Genomic DNA, 19,971 nt, shown 5'->3' with positions numbered 1-19,971 from the left:
TTGTCGTTAATGTGCCACGTTAGCATGTAAATAAGAGGGGGAAAAAATCCATCTTGGGGGTGAAAGATCAGCTGGTCCTTCAGTGTCTCTTAACAGTGTAACACATGCAGTACTAAGAGGACATCCCAGGTCAGGCTGGATGGGGCTTTGAGCAACCTGGTCTAGTGGAAGGTGTCCCTGCCCATCCTCAGTAACCAAGTCCTCTCTTCTAAAGCCTCCTCCTCTTTCAGGCTGCCCTAAGACTCAAAAGCTCAGGAAATAATGCAAGTACACAGCTGTGCTCAAGAGAGTCAAACCAACTCCACTTTAAAGAATGACACATTAGAGCAGGTCCAGAGGAGGCCACAGGGACGATCAGAGGGCTGGAGCACCTCTCCTGTGAAGACAGCAAGGGAGAGTTGGGGCTGTTCAGCCTGGACAAGAGATAGCTCCAGGGAGACCTTATAGCAGCCTTCCAGTGTTTGAAGAGGGCCTGCAGGACACCTGGAAAGGGACTTTTTACAAAGGTGTGCAGTGACAGAACAAGGAGTAATGGCTTCAAACTGGAAGAAGCCAGACTTAGATTAGACAGTAGAAAGAAACTCTTCACCATGAGTGGTGAGGCTCTGGAGCAGATTGCAAATAGAAAATGTAGAGGTTGTAACTCTGGAAGTGATCAATGCCAGGCTTGATAGAACCCAGAACCACCTGGTCAGGCAGGAGGTGCCCCCATCCATGGCAGGGTAGGGATTAAATGCCCCTTTAAGGTCCTTTTCTACCCAAACCATTCTATGATTTAATACTCTGCAGATTGTTAGGAGCTGGATCTGCTGGGCATGCCCTCAGAATGACTGCAGCCTTCTGGGTCAAGGGGGAGAGCTGGTAACAACGTCCCAGTACCTGAAGGGGGCCTGAAAGAAGTACTGTGAGAGACTGTTTACAAAGGCCTGCAGTGATAGGAGAGGCAATGGCTTCAAACTAGAGAAGAACAGATTTAGATTGGATGTTAGGAACACATTCTTTACCGTGAGGGTGGTCCAACACTGCAATAGGTTGCCCCGGGAGGTGGTTGGGGCCCCATCTGTGAAGATATTCAAGGTGAAGCTTAACAGGGCTTTGGGCAACCTGATCTAGTTGAGGATGTCCTTGCTTACTGCAGAGGGGATTGGACTAGATGACCTTTGGAGGTCCCTTGCAAGCCAGAGCATTCTGTGGTTCACCTTTTACTTTGCACCACGCAAGTCACTCTGAAGGAGGTCACAGAAGTTCTGATGAGTCTCACTGTTGCAGAGAACAGGGATGCAGCAGGAAAAGCAATTTTTGCTGGGTTAGGTAAGGTGTTGCCTCACCTATAGCTACAGAGAATATTGCTGCAATTAGGAGATAAAACTCTCAGGCACCCACTTTCCCTGTGCTTTTACACCACTGTATATTTTATCAGCTAGAGGGTTTATGTGATTACTAAAGCAAATAAACAGAAAAAGAATATAGTCTTTGGTGAAGGGTTATTCTTAGGGCTTGGGAAATTCCTTGTGTTCTCATACCAGTTTAAGCCTCTCTGCTGCTACTTGGACAGCTCTGCATGCCTCAGGGCTTCTGTGGTGTCAGCTTTTTACTTTCATTAGCACAGATTGATTTCATAAGCAGAGAATGAGAACCAGTGAGCCTGGTGGGGGAAAAAAATGAACTGTAGGCTACTTGTAACTGGTAATATTCAGAGAAACTCGCCCAGAACAGCAGTTACAAGAACTTAGTACCATTTTCAGGGTAATAATATGCTTGTTGGTGTAAATCTGGACAGGCTGGATGAGGCTTTGAGCAGCCAGGTCAAATGGCAGGTGTCCCTGCCCATGGATGAGGGCTTGGGCCTAGGAGATCATAGAATCAGAGAGTGGTTTAGGATGGAAAGGATCTCCAAAGGTCATCTAGTCCAGCTGCCTGCCTGCAGTCATCAGGAACATCTCCCACTAGATCAGGTTGCTCAGAGCCTTGTTGAGCCTGACCTTGAATAATTCCAGGGATGGGGCCTCAACTACCTGCCTGGGCAACCTGTTCCACTCTTCCACTACCCTCATGGTAAAGAGCTTGTTCCTAACATCCAATCTAAATCTACTCTAATTTCAAACCATTGTCCCTCATCCTATCACTGCAGGCCTTTGTACACAGTCTCTCTGCAGGCTTCTTGTAGGCCTCTTTCAGGTACTGGAAGGCTGCTATTAGGTCTCCCCAGAGCCTTTTCTCCAAGCTGAGTTCAACCCCAACTCTCTTAGCCTGTTCTCATAGCAGGGGTGCTACAGCCCTCTGACCATTTTTGTGGCCTTCCTCTGGACCCACTCCAGCTGGTCCATGTCCTTGTGTTGAGGGCCACAGAACTGGGGACAGTACTTCAGATAAGGTCTCACCAGAGGAGTGTAGGGTGGTAGAATCACCTCTCAAATCTGCTGATCATGCTTCTGATGCAGCCCAGGATGTCATTGGCCTTCTGAGCTGCAAGCTCACACTGTTGGCTGATGTGCAGCTTCTCATCCACCAGCACCCCCAAGTCCTTCTTTGTAGGGCTGCTCTCAATTAACAGCATCATTCCCTAGCCTGTATTGATACCGAGGATTGCCCTCACCTAGGTGCAGGACCTTACACTTTGCTTTACTGAACCTCCTGAGACCTCTCCAGCCTGTCCAAGCACTTTCCAACTCAAATCATTCTATGATGAGATAATGATAACCAGTGGGAATTCTCACCACCCATCCCTAGCAGCCTCGTGCTAGCAGCAGTTCAGACTGATTTTCCAAGGGGCAGTAGTTCTGTTGTAAATTCCAGTTTAAGGCATACAAGAGACTTTTGAATAGACATGTATTGCACAACTCAATCCTCAAAACACATCAATAGACATCCATTGCACAACTCCATTCCTCCCAAGGAAAATTCTTTAAGGCACAGATTTTATGTTTATTCCCTGTAGAATTTCTTTTATATTTCCTTCTCCCAGGTTCAATTTAAAATTCAAAAGGACTGAAAGTTCAAAAAGGACCCAAATTCCAAGGGAGCCAGGTTTACAATCACTCCAGTTTAAAAGGAGGACCCCAAATCCTGACTGGAGTCACCAGCAGGAGGCAAAGTTCTATGTTCTGGTTTCACTTTTTCATTTCCTTCATTTGAAACTTGTATCTACAGTGGAAGATTACTTTGTATGTACCACTTTGTGGTACTCATCAGTTATCTCATGGCTGCATTCCAACAGTCACTAATGTAATTTCAGGCCATTTCATGGTAAAAGTTGTCAAAACCTAGAGCTTTGATTTAGCCAACAAGTGAAAAGTTAAGCAAGCAGAGTAGGGACAGCCTTCAGAGGAAGATCAGCTCAATCTCTGACACGTATGGAAACAGCCCTGTAATTAAATGACCTCATTAGCAGCCCCTCTTTGTAAGCACTCAACTTGTTTAAACCCTGAACTCCTAAACTGCCCTCACATTTTAGATTGTCAGTGCACAAATGCCTTGGCACCTCAGCCCCTGCTGTGCTGGCTGTAATTTGAGTCAGTGGACACCGCAGCCGAAGGAGGCAAAATGAGCGGTGAGGCTTCAGCAGGTCGAGTGGAAGACTCCTCCTACTTTGACTCCCTGAGCAGCCAGGGCATTGTACTCTTCCACAGCCTTCTCCGTTTGCAAGACCAACACATCAATCCCATTCTTCTTCAGGTAGTCCACAGTGGATGGTGGAACCTCAGAAGAGAAAAGGGAATGAGAAGGAGGAGGATTAGGTATTTCTGTGATTGATTTACATTTTATTCTCTTCAGTAAAGCTACTTCTGTACAGCCCTCCCATCTCTTAACACAGTGCTAAATGCAGCCCTTTCTTACAGAGATAAACAGAGCTGGAGCTAAAGGTAACTACATCTAAACAAGGTGTCACTCACCTCACCTCAAATAAAGCTCACAGAAATCATGGGATGGTAGGGGTTGGAAGGGACCTCAGGAGATCACCTAGTCCAAATCCCCTGTCAAGGTAGATTCACCTAAAGAAGGTCACACAGGAACACACCCAGGCAGGTTTTGAAAGTCTCCAGAGGTGGAGACACCACCACGTATCTCAGCAGCCTGTTCCAGTGCTCTGGCACCCTTAAAGTTCCTCCTCATGTTTAGATGGAACTTTGTATCCTCAGGTTTCTGCTTATTACCCCTTGTCCTGCCACTGGCCACCACTGAAAAAAGACTGTCCCCAGAGGTGCACTCCAGAGGTGGGTCTCACCAGGGCAGAGGGGGAAGAGAACCTTCCTTGACCTGCTGGCCACACTCAGCACTGCTGAGCTTTCTGTAGCCATTTATCTACTGGAATGACACCCTGCCAAACCCAGGCTTCAAAAAATGCCTGATTACCAAAGTATTTACAGCAGGCTAGATTCATAACCTGTTCTGGGAGAGACTAACCACACTGTAAAGTTTCTCCTGGTTTAAAAGGCTCCTTTATCAAAACATAGACCTGTTGACTGCTCAACACTGACACCAATACAGAGGAGCTCAAATGAGGTTTCTTTCAGGAAGAGGACTCCTGGCAGGAGCTCACTGGTGCTGATTCAACATCCTGAACATTCTCATAGGCAAGCTCAGGAGTGTGGGTTAGAGTGGGCAGTGAGATGGATGAAGAAGAGGCTAAACAACAGACCTCAAAAGGCTGTGATCAACAGTGCAGAGTCCCGTTGGACACCTGTAGCCAATGGTGTTCCCCACCAGTAGTGGGTCCAGTCTTACTCAACATCTCTGTCAGCAACCAGGATGAGGTGATAGAGTTTGTCCTCGGGATGTTTGCTGATGACAGAGAACTGGGAGAAGTGGCTGACATAGCAGAAGGCTGTGCTGCCATTCAGTTAGACCTAGACAGGCTAGGGAGCTGGGCAGAGGTGAACCTCATGAGGTCCAACAAGAATAAGTGTAGAGTCCTGCACCTGGGGAGGAATAACACAATGCATCAGTACAGGTTAGGGACTGACATGCTGGAAAGCAGCTCCATAGAGAAGGACATTAGAGTCCTGGAGGACAGTTAAGTTATCCATGGGACAGCAATGTGCCTTTGTGGCCAAGAATACCAATGGTATCCTGGGGTGCATTAAGAAGAGCATAGCCAGCAGGTCAAGGGAGGTTCTCCTCCTCTTCTACTTTGTTCTGATGAGACCACATCTGGAGTGTTGTGACCAGTTCTGGGCTGCCCAGTTCAAGAGAGACAGGGATAGAAAGTGTCAAATGGAGGCTATGAGGATGATCAAGGGCCTGGAATGGCTGTTTGATGAGGAAAGGCTGAGAGACTTGGGGCTGTTTAGTCTGGAAGGCTGAGAGGAGATCTTATTGATGTTAATAACTATCTGAAGAGTGGGTGTCAGGCATGGGCCAGTCTCTTACCAGTGGTGTTCTGTAACAGGATTCAAACTGGAACACAGGAGGTTCCACCTCAATATAAGGAAAAACAGTTTTAGTGTGAGAGTGAGGGAGCCTGGAATAAGCTGCCCAGAGTGGTTGTGGAGCCTCCTTCTCTGGAGACTTTCAAGACCCATCTGTGTGACCTGCCCTAGGTGAATCATAGAATGGTTTGGGTTGGAAGGGACCTCAAAAATCATCCAGTTCAAACCCCCTGCCATGAGCAGAGACACCTCCCACTAGACCAGGTTGCTCAAGGCCTCATGCAACCTGGCCTTGAACACCTCTAGGGAGAGGGCATCCACAGCCTCTATGGGCAACTATTTCTAGCCTCTCACCATCCTCACTGTAAAGAATTTCTTCCTAATCTCTAGTCTAAATCTTCCCTCTTCCAGCTCAAAGCCATTGCCCCTTGTCCTGTCACTATATGCCCTTGTAAAGAGTCCTTCCCCTAACCCATCTTTCCCAGTCCAGGCTCTGGTTGCCCTTGTGTTCACTGTGTTTGCTGCTCTCTGATTTGTTCCCCCCACTGTCCCCACCATTATAAGACAAGAGGGAATGGCCACAAGCTGCACCAGGGGAGGCCCAGGTCAGACACTAGAAGAAATCTCTTCACCAAAAGGGTTCCCAAACACTGGAACAAACTCCCCAAGGAGGTGGCTGAATCTCCATTCCCTAGGGTGCCCAGGGTGCTTTGGCCATGGGGTTGGACTCTGATCTCCAGAGGTCCCTCCCAACCCCTACCATTCTGTGATTTCCTCCCTTCCCCCAAAATGAGAAAGAGAGAAAAACAGAGTTCTGGTTTATGTTTCTCACAGAACAAAAACCTACCTGCAAAGCCTCACTCATGCCCCGACCAATCACCATGGTTTTAACACCCTTCTTGACAACTTCTTCAAGGTCAGCTGGCTGCACTCCTGGAGAATGCTAAGTGTCAGAGGAGGAAAAGAACAATCTGTGTACTGACAGCAACAACCAGGAAAGCTTCCTTTGGCTGCTCTGAAACTGCCCACAGAGCAGCAGGTAAATTAGCTGTACCCAAAGGTAACACATCATCTTCCCTGCACACAGAGAGTAGCCAACGTTGGCAATTAAAGAGGTATTTTATGTGCAGAGGGAGGATGAGAGTTAATCAATTGATGGCAGTGTTATCACTCTTTATTAAACAGTTCAAAATAAAACACATTTCTACAATGTTTAATATTTATAGCTGTTAAGCAAAAAGGCTGAAGTGAAATCAATACATTGCAGCAGATTGCTGTTTGTCTTCAAAGAAACAAAACCTTTCAGTAATAGAGACTGTGGCAAGCCAAAGTTTACTCACTTAAATGACAAACAGCTCCTCAAATTATTAAAGTGATTAAATTCTTTGCCTGTTGACTTTGCAAATCTCCTTTACCAAGGAGGACTGAAAGATTGGTTAGCTTCATTGCAGGTCACAGCTTCAATTTCTGCACTACCCTTAACTTTTAGAAAGAAATTCTTGAAACAGAACTCTTCAGAGAAAGAGTTTTAACACTGTGTTGCTTGGGCTTCTTTAGTATACCCATCTACTACTAGTGTGATTTAAACATGAATCTATAAAGATTCCTTTGTGTCAAGGGCTACAAGGATGCTGAGGGAACTGGAGCATATTTCTGAGGAGGAAAGGTTAAGAGACTTGGGGCTGTTTAGCCTGGAGAAGACCAGACTGAGAGGGGATCTTTTCTGTGTTGATCAACAAGTAAAAAGGCAAGGGGCAAGAGGATGGGGCTGGGCTTTTTCCAGTGCTGCCCAGTGACAGGACAAGGGGCAACACACACAAACTGGAACACAGCAAGTTCCACCTGAACATGAGGAATAAAAAAAAACCACATCTTTGCTGTGAGGGTGCCAGAGCACTGGATCAGGTTGTATAGAGAGGTTGTGGAGTCTCCTCTGGAGAGATTCCAAACATGCCTGCACTTGATCCTGTGGAACCTGCTATGGGTGACCCTGCTTTAGCAGCAGGGCTGGTCTAGAGGATCCTTACAGGTCCCTTCCCACCCCTACAATTCTGTAATCCTCAAACACACCTATAATGTCAATATAAAAACACTATTATGTCACACTAATTTTCCTCCTGGATTCAATTTCCAGCTATCTTTATACGGTCAAGAGCAGGACACTGACAAACCATAGCCAGAGTTTAGTTTCTTCTTGGTGCATATTTAACCATAACTACTACTCCCCCCCCCCCCCCATTTTTTTGGGGTAGGATTCTTAAGTTCTTTTAGAGGACTATGATGAGCTTCTCACCTGAAGCAGGTAATTCCATAGTAGACTGTTGGAGAATGTTATTTGTTATATTTCCAGAAAATGTTACATTCTTTCAACAAATTAAGGTCGAATCACCAGCTTAACACTTGGCTTCTACTGTGCATTCCTTAGTGAGCTTTTTCTCTTTGATGTCCTTGGGCCCCCTCCTATCCTTTATCCTCTGCCCAAGTCTTCAGCAGCGGAGGCTGCAGTCTACCATGAGATGTTAGGAGTTCCCTCCTCAGCCCTGGCAATGCCTCAGCTTCACAACAGAGCAAGCAAGACTTTTCAAGCTGAAACAAACACATGAGCTCCTGAAGTTGCACATGAAGCCTTCTATGGTGGAGTGCCACTTCCAATGAGTGGATTAAACTTATCCCACCAAAAAGGCTTTAGCCTGGCTGGTATCTGGAATTCCAGCAACAGACATGGCTCACCTTTATGGTTTTCCAAGTTCATAGACTATGTCACACAATCATAGAATTGTAAGGGTTGGAAGAGACCTCAAGGATCATCTAGTTCAACGCCCACCTGCCATGGGCAGGGGCACTTCACACTACATCAGGTTGCTCAGAGCCACATCCAGCCTGGCCTTAAAAACCTCCAGGGATGAGGTTTCTACCATCTCCCTGGGCAACCTGTTCCAGTGTCTTACTACCCTCATGGGGAAGAACTTCTTCCTAACATCCACTCTGAATCTACTCATTTCTAGTTTTGCTCCATTCCCCCCAGTCCTATCACTCCCTGACACCCTGAAAAGTCCCTCCCCAGCTTTCTTGTAGGCCCCTTCAGATACTGGAAGGCCACTGGAAGGTTTCCTCAGAGTCTTCTCTTCTTCGGACTGAACAACCCCAATTGTCTCAGTCTGTCTTCATAGCAGAGGAGCTCCAGCCCTCTGATCACCCTGGTGGCCCTTCTTTGGACACATTCCAGCACATCCATATCTATCTTGTAAACAGGGGCTCCAGAACTGGATGCAGTACTCCAGGTGGGGTCTCACCAGAGTGGAGTAGAGGGGGAGACTCGCCTCCCTTGACCTGCTGGCTGTGCTTCTCTTGATGCAGCCCAGGATGTGATTTGCTTTCTGGGCTGCAAGTGCACACTAGTGGCTCAGGCTGAGATTCTCATCCACCAGCACCCCCAAGTCCTTTTCTTCAGGGCTGCTCTCAAGCCAGTCGCTGCCCAGCCTATATCAGTGCTTGGGATTGCCCCTACCCAGATGCAGGTTGGATGGAATCCATAAGGATCACAGTCCAACTTCCTGCTCCTTGCAGTACCTCCTAAAACCAAGCCATATGACTATCATCAAGAAGCTCCTTGAACTCTGACAGGCTTAGTGCTGTGACTGCTCCCTTGGGGAGCCTCTACCAGTGACTGACAACCTAAGAGCCTTTCCCCACTGCCCAGTCTGAACTTCACCTGTTGCAACTTCATTTCCTTGTGTCTTGTCACTGGTCACCAGAGAGAGATCAGCACCTTTCCCTCTGCTGCACCCCCTGAAGAAGTTGTAAACTAAGGGACCTCAGTCAGTCCTCTTAAGTCTTGGCCTTGAGACCTTTCACCATCTTCGAATCATAGAATTGTCGTGGTTGGAAAAGACCTCTAAGATCATTGAGTCCAACCATCAACCTAACACCACCATGGCCATTAAACCATATCCTGAAGTGTCATGGCCACACATTTCTTGAACACTTCCAGGGATGGTGACCTCATTACCTCCCTGGTGTCCTTCCTCTGAACACTATCTAACCGTTTGATGTTCTTGTATTAAGGCATCCAAAACTGCACTTAGCACTTGAGGTGAGGCTGCACCAGTGTCAACTAGGACAATCTCCCTCCTCAACCAGCTTGCTATGCTGTGTTTCATGCACCCTAGGCCATGGTTGTCCCTTTTGGCTGCCAGAGCCAAAAGCTGTGCTCCCCTCAGTCCATCTGTAATGTTTGGTTTATTCTAGATAAGCAGAGGTAACTTGAACAATACAGAGCTTCTTCAGACCCAGTCTCCGTAAGGAGAAGTTTATGACAGAATAGGCAATGCTTTCCCTTGGGGGTTTGAAAGCAGACAAAAAGAAGGTCTCTGGTTTCACTGCAGTTACAGTATTTAGATGGCTGGGGAAGGTTTGCTGTGATACAATCAGTACTCCTGAGATGCTGCAGCCATAGAACAAAAGGATTTTCCTTGGCTTACACAAGACACAGTGATGCAGGAGCTTTGTAGGAAATATTGTCACTAAAAGAAACATGGAACATGGAATGTATCCTTGCTGATTTGTCAGCTGAAGGCAAAGAGGAAGGGCAGCAGAATTTCTGGCCTGTTTTATTCTCTGGCCTTCCTCTCAGGATTCCTACTGCTTTTCTCCCATTAGCAGATGGCACTGAAAGGCAGGCAGCCAGGGAGGCTGCCTTTCATCCCCAGGGGTGAAGGTCACAACAACTATTAGTGCTTGGTTACAGAACCTTGCAGAGCCAGTTAGACGATTTTCCCAATGAAAGAATTGGGTACTAGACAGCAGTCTGACAGCAAAGAAAAAATGGAAGCAATTTGTTTCCAGATAGCATGTGGGACATGACCAGCACTACTTCCTTGCCATACTTCAGCTGGAAAAACATGCTCAAAAAAAGCAGCTGTAGTCAAGTGCAAAGCAGCATGCAGAAAATCTGTCTAGTGAATCCTACTATTTCCAGTTACTCCAGTTCAGATGAGCTTTCTTACAGCTCTTCTAGAGCTGGAGATGCAGTCTAGAAAAGCTTGCTTCTGTTCTCACATTTATTTTTTGGTCTTCATTTTTTAAAGCAAGTCACCCAACTCCTCATAGCTGCAGAGGGGACTGATCCAAAGCAGGAGCTTCACAAGTGACCTACATCAGGTATTTTTTACTTCCTATAAAACTGATGCCAGAAAACCTCCCTCTCCAAATTATCCAACTGTTTTTCTCTCCTCTGATTTTAATTTAACATAGAGCCTGTTTTCTTGTTTCAGTTGGAGGACTCCTCTAAGGGCATTTATGGACTTCATCCATAACCTGGATGAAGGGACAGAGTGGCTACCAAGAGAATTCACTGTGTAGTTAGCCAGTCTGTAAGCTCTTCAAGGAGAAACTGGTGCATATGCATTGTATCTCCATATTTTTCCTCTGAAATGAGTACAAGGGATCCCAAGGAAAAGGATATAAACTAAATCTCATGCATTGTTGTCTTCCAAGCACACAGGCATTTACTGTTGATTTCTTTTCACTTCCTATCATTTTTTTCCCCCTATCACTCAAGACAACTTTTGTTTACACTGTCTGACAAGAGGTTGTTACCAGCACCTTACAACAATCACTCTTACTCGAACACAGAATGGTGTTTGAGAGCTCTGTGGTGTGTGAGAGTGGTCTGGTCAGGGTAGCTGTGAGGACTGGTGGCAGCAGTTGCTGCAGCCTGTCACCTGTGTCCCTGCACTCCTCTCACCTCTCCACAGTCACTTCTGAAATGTAATGCTCTGTTTTTCCCAGGAAAAGTCTTAAGTGTTAGATGAAGGCAAAAGGCAGCTTGTGGAATTCAGGCTGGAACATCAAGAATTGTTATCTGGACTGTTCTCAGAGTCCCATATGGCAAGGTACAATGGTTTGAAATTAGAGAAAAGGAGATTTAGACTGGATGTTAGAAATAAGTTCTTTACCATGAGGGTGGTGGAACACTGGAACAGGTTACCCAGGCAGGTAGTTGAGAACCCATAGCTGGACATATTCAAGGTCAGGCTCAACAAGGCTCTGAACAACCTGATCTGGTGGAGGATGTCCCTGCTGACTGCAGGCAGGGGGTTGGACTAGATGACCTTTGGAGGTCCCTTCCAACCCAAACCATTCTATGATTCTGTGGACAGTGAACTTACATTAGTCCCAGTTTCTCGCCAATCCCAGGTCCGGCTTCCTCCTGGCCACACTTTGCAGTCCTTATAGGTTGCAGAGCAGCCTTTCACCTTCATCTGACCCCAAGAAAGGGAAGCAATTTCAGGGGAAGTCATCTCAAAGTTGAACCACTGTCTGGAAAAAGGATATTTCATATATAACAGCAGCCTAACATACACAGCACCTTAATAAAAACAGAGAATTCTGTCCTTGCCCTGAGGAGCTGGGGAGGAAATGCTGCTACAGACTTTATCCTTGGGATGTTGTGACAGCAGAACTGAACAGCAGATCAGCAGATCTGCTGAATGACCAGTCCTCTTGGGGATTTGGTGCAGGATTTGGGGCAAATTATCTTCCATACTCAATTTGCACAAGTATTGGGTGCTCAACTTTTAAAACTATCAGCAAGGATCACATCCCAGAATATCCTTTCGCAGCTGGGTTTTAATCTACTGCCTAAAATGTAGAATGAAGATGATAACAATTCCCTGAAATATCTGAGACACACTTTCTTTGGCTGCTTGGTTCATTTGACCTGGTTAGTAAGGTTAAAAAGCCCCAGCAAACCAATCCAGAAAAGCCATGAACAAAACAATGGCACTGCCATATTGCTATAGCAAACAAAACTTTTGAGACATAAAGGAGTCAAATCTTCTCTCCCCAGTCACCCCTTACAGTGGCCAAGTCTCTTTGTGTAATGTCTCAGGAGAGTTAAACACCCAGATAGGAACTTTTCCAATGTTTGACCCAAATCTTCACTGTTTCAACTTCAATCCTTTAGCTCTAATCCTATCTGTTGTGGGCAAGAACAGCTTAATCTTTATCTTTTCCAGCATCTTTTGTTTTCCTGAGGACTTAACTCTTGGTCTTTTGCCTTTCTTTTGGATTAAACGTCACTTCCCTCCAGTCATGTTTTCTAAATCTGCTTATTTCCTTCTTATTTTTTTCCCTTGGCAGCCAACAATTGGTACATTTCTTTCTTTGACATTTGTGGCCTAGAACTAGACAGAGTGCTCCAGCTGAGACCTCATCAGCACTGCTACAGGCCAACCAGTTTTTGGTATTAACCACAGCAATTTTCAGATCTGCTGTCACAATCACAGCCAGCCATCAGCAGGGGATTCTGCCTCAGAAAGTGCTTCCTTCCAACACCAGGAAAGCTCACGCCCTCTTCACAGCCCTTCTTGTCGCTGCTGGTGTGATTCCAGGAGCAGACAAGAAGAAAGGAATCACTTGGTCATACCCTGGAAACGTGATGGACTAGCACAGTAGCCAACTGACGCGCCTCAAGGGTAGAGTCACCCTTCTGCCCTTCCTGCTCAGAAGGAAGATCATCTGAAATCCACATTATGAAGAAAATTGCTTGGTTGTGCGGCCAGAAGAGCTCTGCTCCTGCCTGGAAACATAAGTGCCAGATCCTTCCAGATACAGTTTCTCATCCTTTATTTGTTCTCACCATATGCCAGTATTCAAAGATGGAGATACCTGTGACCATTTGAGGTATAAGGTATTGTATGGAAAAGATGAGGGGTAACGGGTGTAAGTTTACTCCTGGAGAGACTGTGCTCAGGAGGAAAATTTCTCACAAAGGACACCCTCCAGTAACCTCCCCAGGAAAGTGGTGGAGTCCCCAACAGTGGACACTTCTGGTTTAGTTGATTAGGTGGTGTTGGATGATAGGTTGGACACTATGATCTTGAAGCTCTCTTCCAACCTAGTTTACTCTATATTGATCTTCTAAGAATCAGCTGGACAGGGTGCCGGGAGATTGTCTGTGTGTTTGGTTTCAGCAGATGATCCCTGAGGTCCCTTCCAAGCAGCAATTCTATTGTTGTATGACTCTGAAGTTCACCAGGAAAAATAAAAACTACAAAATAAAATAAACTCAGTCATAGGTGGTGCAGATTGAAGAAAGAGTCCTCACAAAAGAGAAATCTTTGTATTACCAGGAGGACTGGAAGCCTCCCTTCCTTTCTTGCACATGCTACAGCGTGGCCAGACAGAACACACTCTTCTTGGATTGACAGGAGTAGATCTCAGTGTCTTGCATCAGATGTCACATGAAGTAAAAGCTGCATCAACTTGGACCCAGTACAGGAGCAAGTCTGCCAGAGGTGTTTCTTTCCCAGAAAAAGGGAGCAATTCCGTCCTTCTCGCTCCTTTGTAAAGTCCGTGGCACAAGTGCTCTGCCAAACAGGAATCCAGGCGAGCAGCCACAGGGGAGCCAAACTTGCTTGGATCCATGGATTCCAGGTTTTCTCTTTACACATCCAGAATGAAATGGAATTCCAACGAAGGTTCTAGCACTATGTTTTCCCAAATTCTGCTTGAAGAGAGATTATAGCAGAAAAAATAAGCAGCAGGAGTCCCAACAGAATGAAAGCACTCCTCAACCAAAGACTGAAGGATGAATAAACAAGCCAGAACCTGGCTCTGAAGAGCAAAAATAATTTGTGCCTGTGCTGGTTTTGAGACAAAATGGCAGAATCAGACCTGGATCTTAAGAGAGAGGTGAATGAACAACAAAATTATTTGGAATATCTCACTTCCCAAATCAAACAGGAATACAAGGCTGGGAATGTGCCATCAAACTTCAGCCTATTTAAAAAACTTGTCTGCAAAGTCCCCTGGGTACCAGCCCTCATGAACCAAGGGGTTCAGGAGGGTTGGACCTACTTCAAACAGGAGCTCTTGAAGGCACAGGAATTGGCGGTTCCCACGTGCCGGAAGGCAAGCCGGCGGGGAAGGCGACCAGCCTGGATGAGCAAGCAGCTCCTGGAGGATTTAAGGGGGAAGAGGAGGCTGTATCACCTTTGGAAGGAGGGGAAGGCTTCTCGAGGTATGTTCAAGGAAGCTGTTAGATTATGTAGGAATAAAATTAGGGAGGCTAAGGCCCAGCTGGAACTGAAGCTGGCCACCTCAGTCAAAGATAATAAAAAGCATTTTTATAAATATATTAACAATAAGAAGAAGGGCAGGAAGAACCTGAACTCCCTAGTGGACCTGGAGGGGAACACAGTTACTGAGGATGAGGATAAAGCTGAGGTCCTGAACACCTTCTTTACCTCAATGTTTAACAGCAAGGCAGGAGTTCAGGACGAGTGGTCTCCGGAGCTGGGCGTTGGGGTCGGGGAGCAGAGTAATACCCTGGAAATCCATGAGGAGTTAGTTCGGGACCTGCTGAGCCACTTGGATATCCACAAGTCCATGGGACCAGATGGGATCCATCCTAGGGTGCTGAGAGAGCTGGCGGATGTGCTAGCTAGGCCACTCTCCATCATTTTCCTCCAGTCCTGGCTCACTGGTGAGGTCCCAGATGACTGGAAACTGGCCAACGTGGTCCCCATCCACAAGAAGGGTCGGATGGAGGAACCTGGAAACTCCAGGCCAGTCAGCCTGACCTCAGTGCCAGGGAAAGTGATGGAGCAGATTATCCTGACAGCAATAACTGCGCACCTGAAGGATGGCCAAGGGCTCAGGTCCAGCCAACATGGATTCAGGAAGGGCAGATCCTGCCTCTCCAACCTGATCTCTTTCTATGATCAGGTGACCCGCCTGGTGGATGTGGGGAGGCCTGTGGATGTGGTCTACCTGGACTTCAGCAAGGCCTTTGACACCGTCCCCCACAGCAAACTGCTGACTAAGCTGTCAGCCTGTGGATTGGACCACTACACTCTGTGCTGGGTTAGGAACTGGCTGGAGGGCCGGGCCCAGAGAGTGGTCGTGAACGGTGCCGCATCCAGCTGGAGGCCAGTCACCAGTGGTGTCCCCCAGGGATCAGTGCTGGGCCCTGTCCTCTTCAACATATTCGTTGATGATCTGGATGAAGGGGTAGAGTCAGTCATCAGCAAGTTTGCAGATGACACAAAGTTAGGGGCAGATGTTAGTCAGTTAGAGGGTAGAAAGGCTCTGCAGAGGGACCTCGACCGACTGGAAAGATGGGCAGAGTCCAATGGGATGGCTTTCAACAAGTCCAAGTGCCGAGTGCTGCACTTTGGCTACGGCAATCCCATGCAGAGCTATAGGCTGGGGTCGGAGTGGCTGGAGAGCTCCCAGACAGAGAGGGACCTGGGTGTGCTGATCGACAGCCACCTGAATATGAGCCAGCAGTGTGCCCAGGTGGCCAGGAGGGCCAATAGCATTCTGGCCTGCATTAGGAATAGTGTGGCCAGCAGGAGCAGGGAGGTCATAGTGCCCCTGTACTCTGCTCTGGTTAGGCCGCACCTTGAGTACTGTGTCCAGTTCTGGGCTCCTCAGTTTAAGAAGGACATTGAGACACTTGAGCGTGTCCAGAGAAGGGCAACAAGGCTGGGGAGAGGCCTTGAACACAAGCCCTATGAGGAGAGGCTGAGGGAGCTGGGATTGTTTAGCCTAGAGAAGAGGAGGCTCAGGGGTGACCTCATTGCCCTCTACAACTACCTGAGGGGTGGTTGTAGCCAGGAGGGAGTTGGCCTCTTCTCCCAGGCAACCAGCACCAGAACAAGAGGACACAGTCTCAAGCTGCGCCAGGGGAGGTTCAGACTCGAGGTGAGGAGGAAGTTCTTCACCGAGTGAGTCATTCGGCATTGGAACGGGTTGCCCAGGGAGGTGGTTGAGTCATCGACCCTGGAGGCGTTCAAGGGGAGATTGGACGTGGCACTTGGTGCCATGGTCTAGTCATGGGGTCTGCGGTGTCAGGTTGGACTCGATGATCCTCGAGGTCCTTTCCAACCTAAGTGATACTGTGATACTGTGATACTGTGAAATTGGCACAAATTGCAAATGGAAGAGCAAGGTGTCCAGAGTATTTCTGTCAAACAGCCCCCAAATAAGTAAATAGCAGGGGGAAAAAATAGAAACAAAGACAAAAAAGGCATGAATAGAAATCTGTAATCTAAACCTATTTCCCATAATAATGTCAGAGAGTATCAGCAAGGTCAGGTCAGTTGAATTAATAAAAATATCCTGAATTGGAGTAAGAATGAACTGTTTAATAGAAACTCTGAATATTCTTGATATAGGGCATGGCCCAATCATCACCAGCAAGGTGTAAGGTGGCAGGCTGGAAGCAATCTCTGAAAATCACCTAGTCCCTTGCTAAAGCAGGGTCACCCAGAGCAGGTTGTCCAGGTTCACAATGTCCAGGGGGGTTTGGAATCCCTCCAAGGATACCCCACAACCTTTCTAGGCAGCCTGGTTCAGGGCTCCACACCCTCAAAGGACAGAAGTTTTTCCTTATGTTCAGATGGAACTGTTTGTTTCCCAGTTTATTCCCACCGCCCCTTGTCCTATCGCTGGGCACCACTGAAAAGAGACTGGCTCCATCCTCTTGACTCCCAGCCTTTAGATATTGAGAAGCATTGATAAGATTCCCTCTCAAGTCTCCTCAAGGATAAACAGCCTGGAGTCTCTCAGCCTTTCCTCATCAGAAAGATGCTCCAGCTCCCCCCCATCTTGCTTCCTGAACAAATGAGTTGGTGTTTTAATTATTCACTGTAACTAATGTACAGTACCAAAATATGTGGTACCACTTAAAAGAGACCATGAATGAAATTACTCACAAGTATGACCTAAAATAGCAATTCCTTCAAATCATCATAGCCCAAACACAAAGAGACAAGCAGGAGTAATGGTTCAGGAATCTATAAGCAAAGTTATGACAATGTAAAAACACAGGAAATAAAGGAAGCCAAAGAGCTTAAAAGGAGGCAAATACAAGTTCATGCAAGGAGGCTGCACTGAAAGAAAGAAATGAAACAATGGCTAAGTATGACAGAAGGAAAAGAGAGCTGGCAAGAAAACAGAATAAACTTAAGATTGAAATGCAGTTGAGCAAGCAGGTGGATTTTAAAACTGTCTGCACACTTGTCTTTTGTGAGAGTCAAAGCTGTTTCAAACAGCAACAAATAGAACAAAAAAGGTGAACAAAAGCAGAGCATCAGAGAGCATGTTATTGAAAGACCACAGAAGGAAGGGATGTTGCATAAAATCCAAGGCACAACCTGAGATCAAAGAGGATAAAAGGTAAAAGAGTAAATCAAGGTATGGGCAGAACAAGTCCTGTAAGGTATCAGAAGACAATGTAGCTCTCCAGTAATGCCTGGAAACAAGGTCAATGGATGAAGGTGGATGAAGCCGATGGAGTTTCAGAAGGGATACAACAGCCAGGGAAGAAAGTCAGGATTCAAATGCAGTCAGCAGAAAGGCAAGTAGAAAGGACAGAGTACCTTTGAATGAGCTGGGTAGGGAGGGGACAGAGGTCAAGTTTAAGAACTAGGAAAGCACTTTTTGGGAGCCCAGTCTAATTTTCCTGGGGAGCCTGATGAAGGTAAGTTATTGGGAGAAGTCATGGAGCAACTTGGTCTAGTGACAGGTGTCCCTGATCATAACAGAGGGCTTGGAACTAAATCATAGAATGCTCCAGGCTGGAAGGGACCTCCAAAGGTCATCTAGTCCAGCCTCCCCGCAGTCAGCACGGACATCCCCAACCAGATCAGGTTGCCCAGGGCCTTGTCAAGACTCACCTTGAATATCTCCAGGGAAAGGGCTTCAACCACATCCCTGGACAACCTCTTCCAGTGTTCCACCACCCTCATAGTGAAGAGCTTCATCCTGATATCCAATCTAAATCTACCCTTCTCTAGTTTGAAGCCATTGCCCCTCATCCCGTCACTCCAGGCCTTTGTAAACAGTCTCTCCCAATCCTAAAATCAGAATTGTCAGGGTTGGAAGGGACCTCAAGGATTATCTAGTTCCACCCCCCCTGCCACGGCCAGGGACACCTCACACTACATCAGGTTGCTCAGGGCCACATCCAGTTTGGCCTTAAAAACCTCCAGGGATCAGGCTTCTACCACCTCCATGGGCAACCTCTTCCAGTGTCTCATCACCCTCATGGGGAAGAACTACTTCTTAACATCCAATCTGAATCTACCCACTTCAATTTTTGTTCCATTCCCCCTAGTCCTATCACTCTCTAACACCCTAAAAAGTCCCTCCCCAGCTTTCTTGTAGCCCACTTCAGACACCGTAAGGCCACAAGAAGGTCTCCTTGGAGCCTTCTCTTTTCCAGACTGAACAGCCGCACCTCTCTCAGTCTGACCTCATAAGAAAGGTGCTCCAGTCCTCCAATCATCCTCGTGGCCCTTCTCTGGACATGTTCAAGCACATCCAGATTCTCCTTGTAATAGGGGCTCCAGGTGGGGTCTCACCTGAGCAGAGCAAAGGAGAAGAATCACCTCCCTCGACCTGCTGGGTATGCTTCTCTTGATGCAGTCCAGGATGTGATTGGCTTTCTGGGCTGCAAGTGCACACTAGCGGCTCACCCTTCCTGTAGGACCCCTTCAGGTACTGGAAGGCTACTATTAGGTCTCCCCAGAGCCTCTTCTTTTCCAGGCTGAACATCCTCAGCTCCCTCAGCCTGTCCTTGTAGCAGGAGTGCTCCAACCCCCTGACCATTTTCAGAGCCCTCCTCTGGACCCTCTCCATCAGGTCCATGTTCTTCCTGTGTTGACCTTTAAGGTCCCTTCCAAACCAAACATTCTGTGATTTTGACTGGAAGAGGTCATAGAGGATGAGTGCTGCAAAAAGAAAGGGGCCGGGGGAGCACAAAACTTTGACAAAGGCAGGAGTTGGGGGGGGGGGGGGGGGGAGGGGAAAGGGAGGAAAGGTCAGAGAACAGAAAGAAACAATCAGGGCGGGAATTATAGAATATTTTTTGCTGGAAACGACCTGTAAGGTCGAGTCTAACCCTTAGCTGAAAGTCTGGTCCTAAATCATGCCCCTCACCACCGTGTTTCTGCATCTTTTAAACACCTCCAGGGACGGTGATTCAACCACCTCCCTGGGCAGACTGTGCCACTGCTTGAGAACCCTTTCAGTGAAGAAGTTTATCCTCATATTCAACCTAAACATCCCATGGCAGAACTTAAGGCGGTTTCCTCTCATCCTATCACTTGTTACATGGGAGAAGAAACCAACCCCACCTGGCTACACCTTCCTTTCAAGGTAGTGAACGAGAAGGGAGGACACAACCGCGAACACGCCAGGCGGGGGCGGAAACCTGGAAGCCAGGCACAGCCCTTCAACCGCCCCTTTCTAACAGGCCCTGCCTGGCACTAGCCAAGGCCCCACCGCCTCACGCCGCTGTCTCTCCCACACTGGGCGGGAAGCGGCCCGCTACACGGAGCCCTTTCGCGGCAGCCCAGCCGAGCCGCCCTGGCTCCCCCCCCTCACGCACCACAGACCCATTACAACCGTCACGCGCCCGCACTCACCGGCCGCGCGCACAGCCCCTGCTCTGCTGGGAGCAAGCTCCACCTATCCCGCTCGTAGGCTGGGGTGCGGAGAGAACGGTTCTCTGCCTTCTCATTCGCCATCGCTCCGCGTCGAACCCGCCCCCTTCCAGTTTCGATTGGCCAAACCGGCCGCCTATCTC

The 19,971-nt window shown here is 47.5% G+C and overlaps 1 protein-coding gene across 3 annotated transcripts; it reads right to left on the bottom strand.

Annotated features, from left to right (window-relative positions):
- Nucleotides 1-2,798: 2,798 nt before the first annotated feature.
- On the bottom strand, nt 2,799-19,894 carry AAMDC (adipogenesis associated Mth938 domain containing). Of its 3 annotated transcripts, none has more exons than XM_068139824.1 (5): nt 12,799-13,867; nt 11,540-11,690; nt 6,217-6,312; nt 5,371-5,418; nt 2,799-3,699 (listed from the first exon to the last, which is right to left on the bottom strand). In XM_068139824.1, the coding sequence occupies exons 2-5, from the start codon at nt 11,669-11,671 to the stop codon at nt 3,559-3,561; spliced, it is 417 nt and encodes a 138-aa protein (XP_067995925.1). In that variant the 5' UTR covers nt 11,672-11,690; nt 12,799-13,867; the 3' UTR covers nt 2,799-3,558. The 3 variants fall into 3 exon arrangements, with proteins under 3 accessions (XP_067995925.1, XP_067995907.1, XP_067995917.1); XM_068139806.1 differs by lacking the exon at nt 12,799-13,867 and adding an exon at nt 19,811-19,894 and having other exon boundaries at nt 2,800-3,699; XM_068139816.1 differs by lacking the exons at nt 5,371-5,418; nt 12,799-13,867 and adding an exon at nt 19,811-19,892 and having other exon boundaries at nt 2,805-3,699.
- Between the last annotated feature and the right edge of the window lie 77 nt (nt 19,895-19,971).

The sequence above is a fragment of the Melanerpes formicivorus genome, unplaced genomic scaffold, assembly GCF_026170545.1.
Source record: "Melanerpes formicivorus ecotype bairdi unplaced genomic scaffold, bMelFor1.0.p_v2 SCAF_1, whole genome shotgun sequence".
In the NCBI taxonomy this organism is placed as follows: Eukaryota; Metazoa; Chordata; class Aves; order Piciformes; family Picidae; genus Melanerpes; species Melanerpes formicivorus.
Note: the sequence above shows the minus strand (reverse complement) of the source record. Positions and strands in the feature narration are given on the sequence as shown.

Excerpts from the sequence above, each read along its gene's own strand:
- AAMDC (XM_068139806.1), bottom strand. The coding sequence starts at position 11,671 with ATGACTTCCCCTGAAATTGCTTCCCTTTCTTGGGGTCAGATGAAGGTG. Across the intron at positions 6,313-11,539 it reads GGCGAGAAACTGGGACTAAT|CATTCTCCAGGAGTGCAGCC; the intron begins GTAAGTTCACTG and ends TCTGACACTTAG. Across the intron at positions 3,700-5,370 it reads CCTGTTACAGAACACCACTG|GTTCCACCATCCACTGTGGA; the intron begins GTAAGAGACTGG and ends TTCTCTTCTGAG.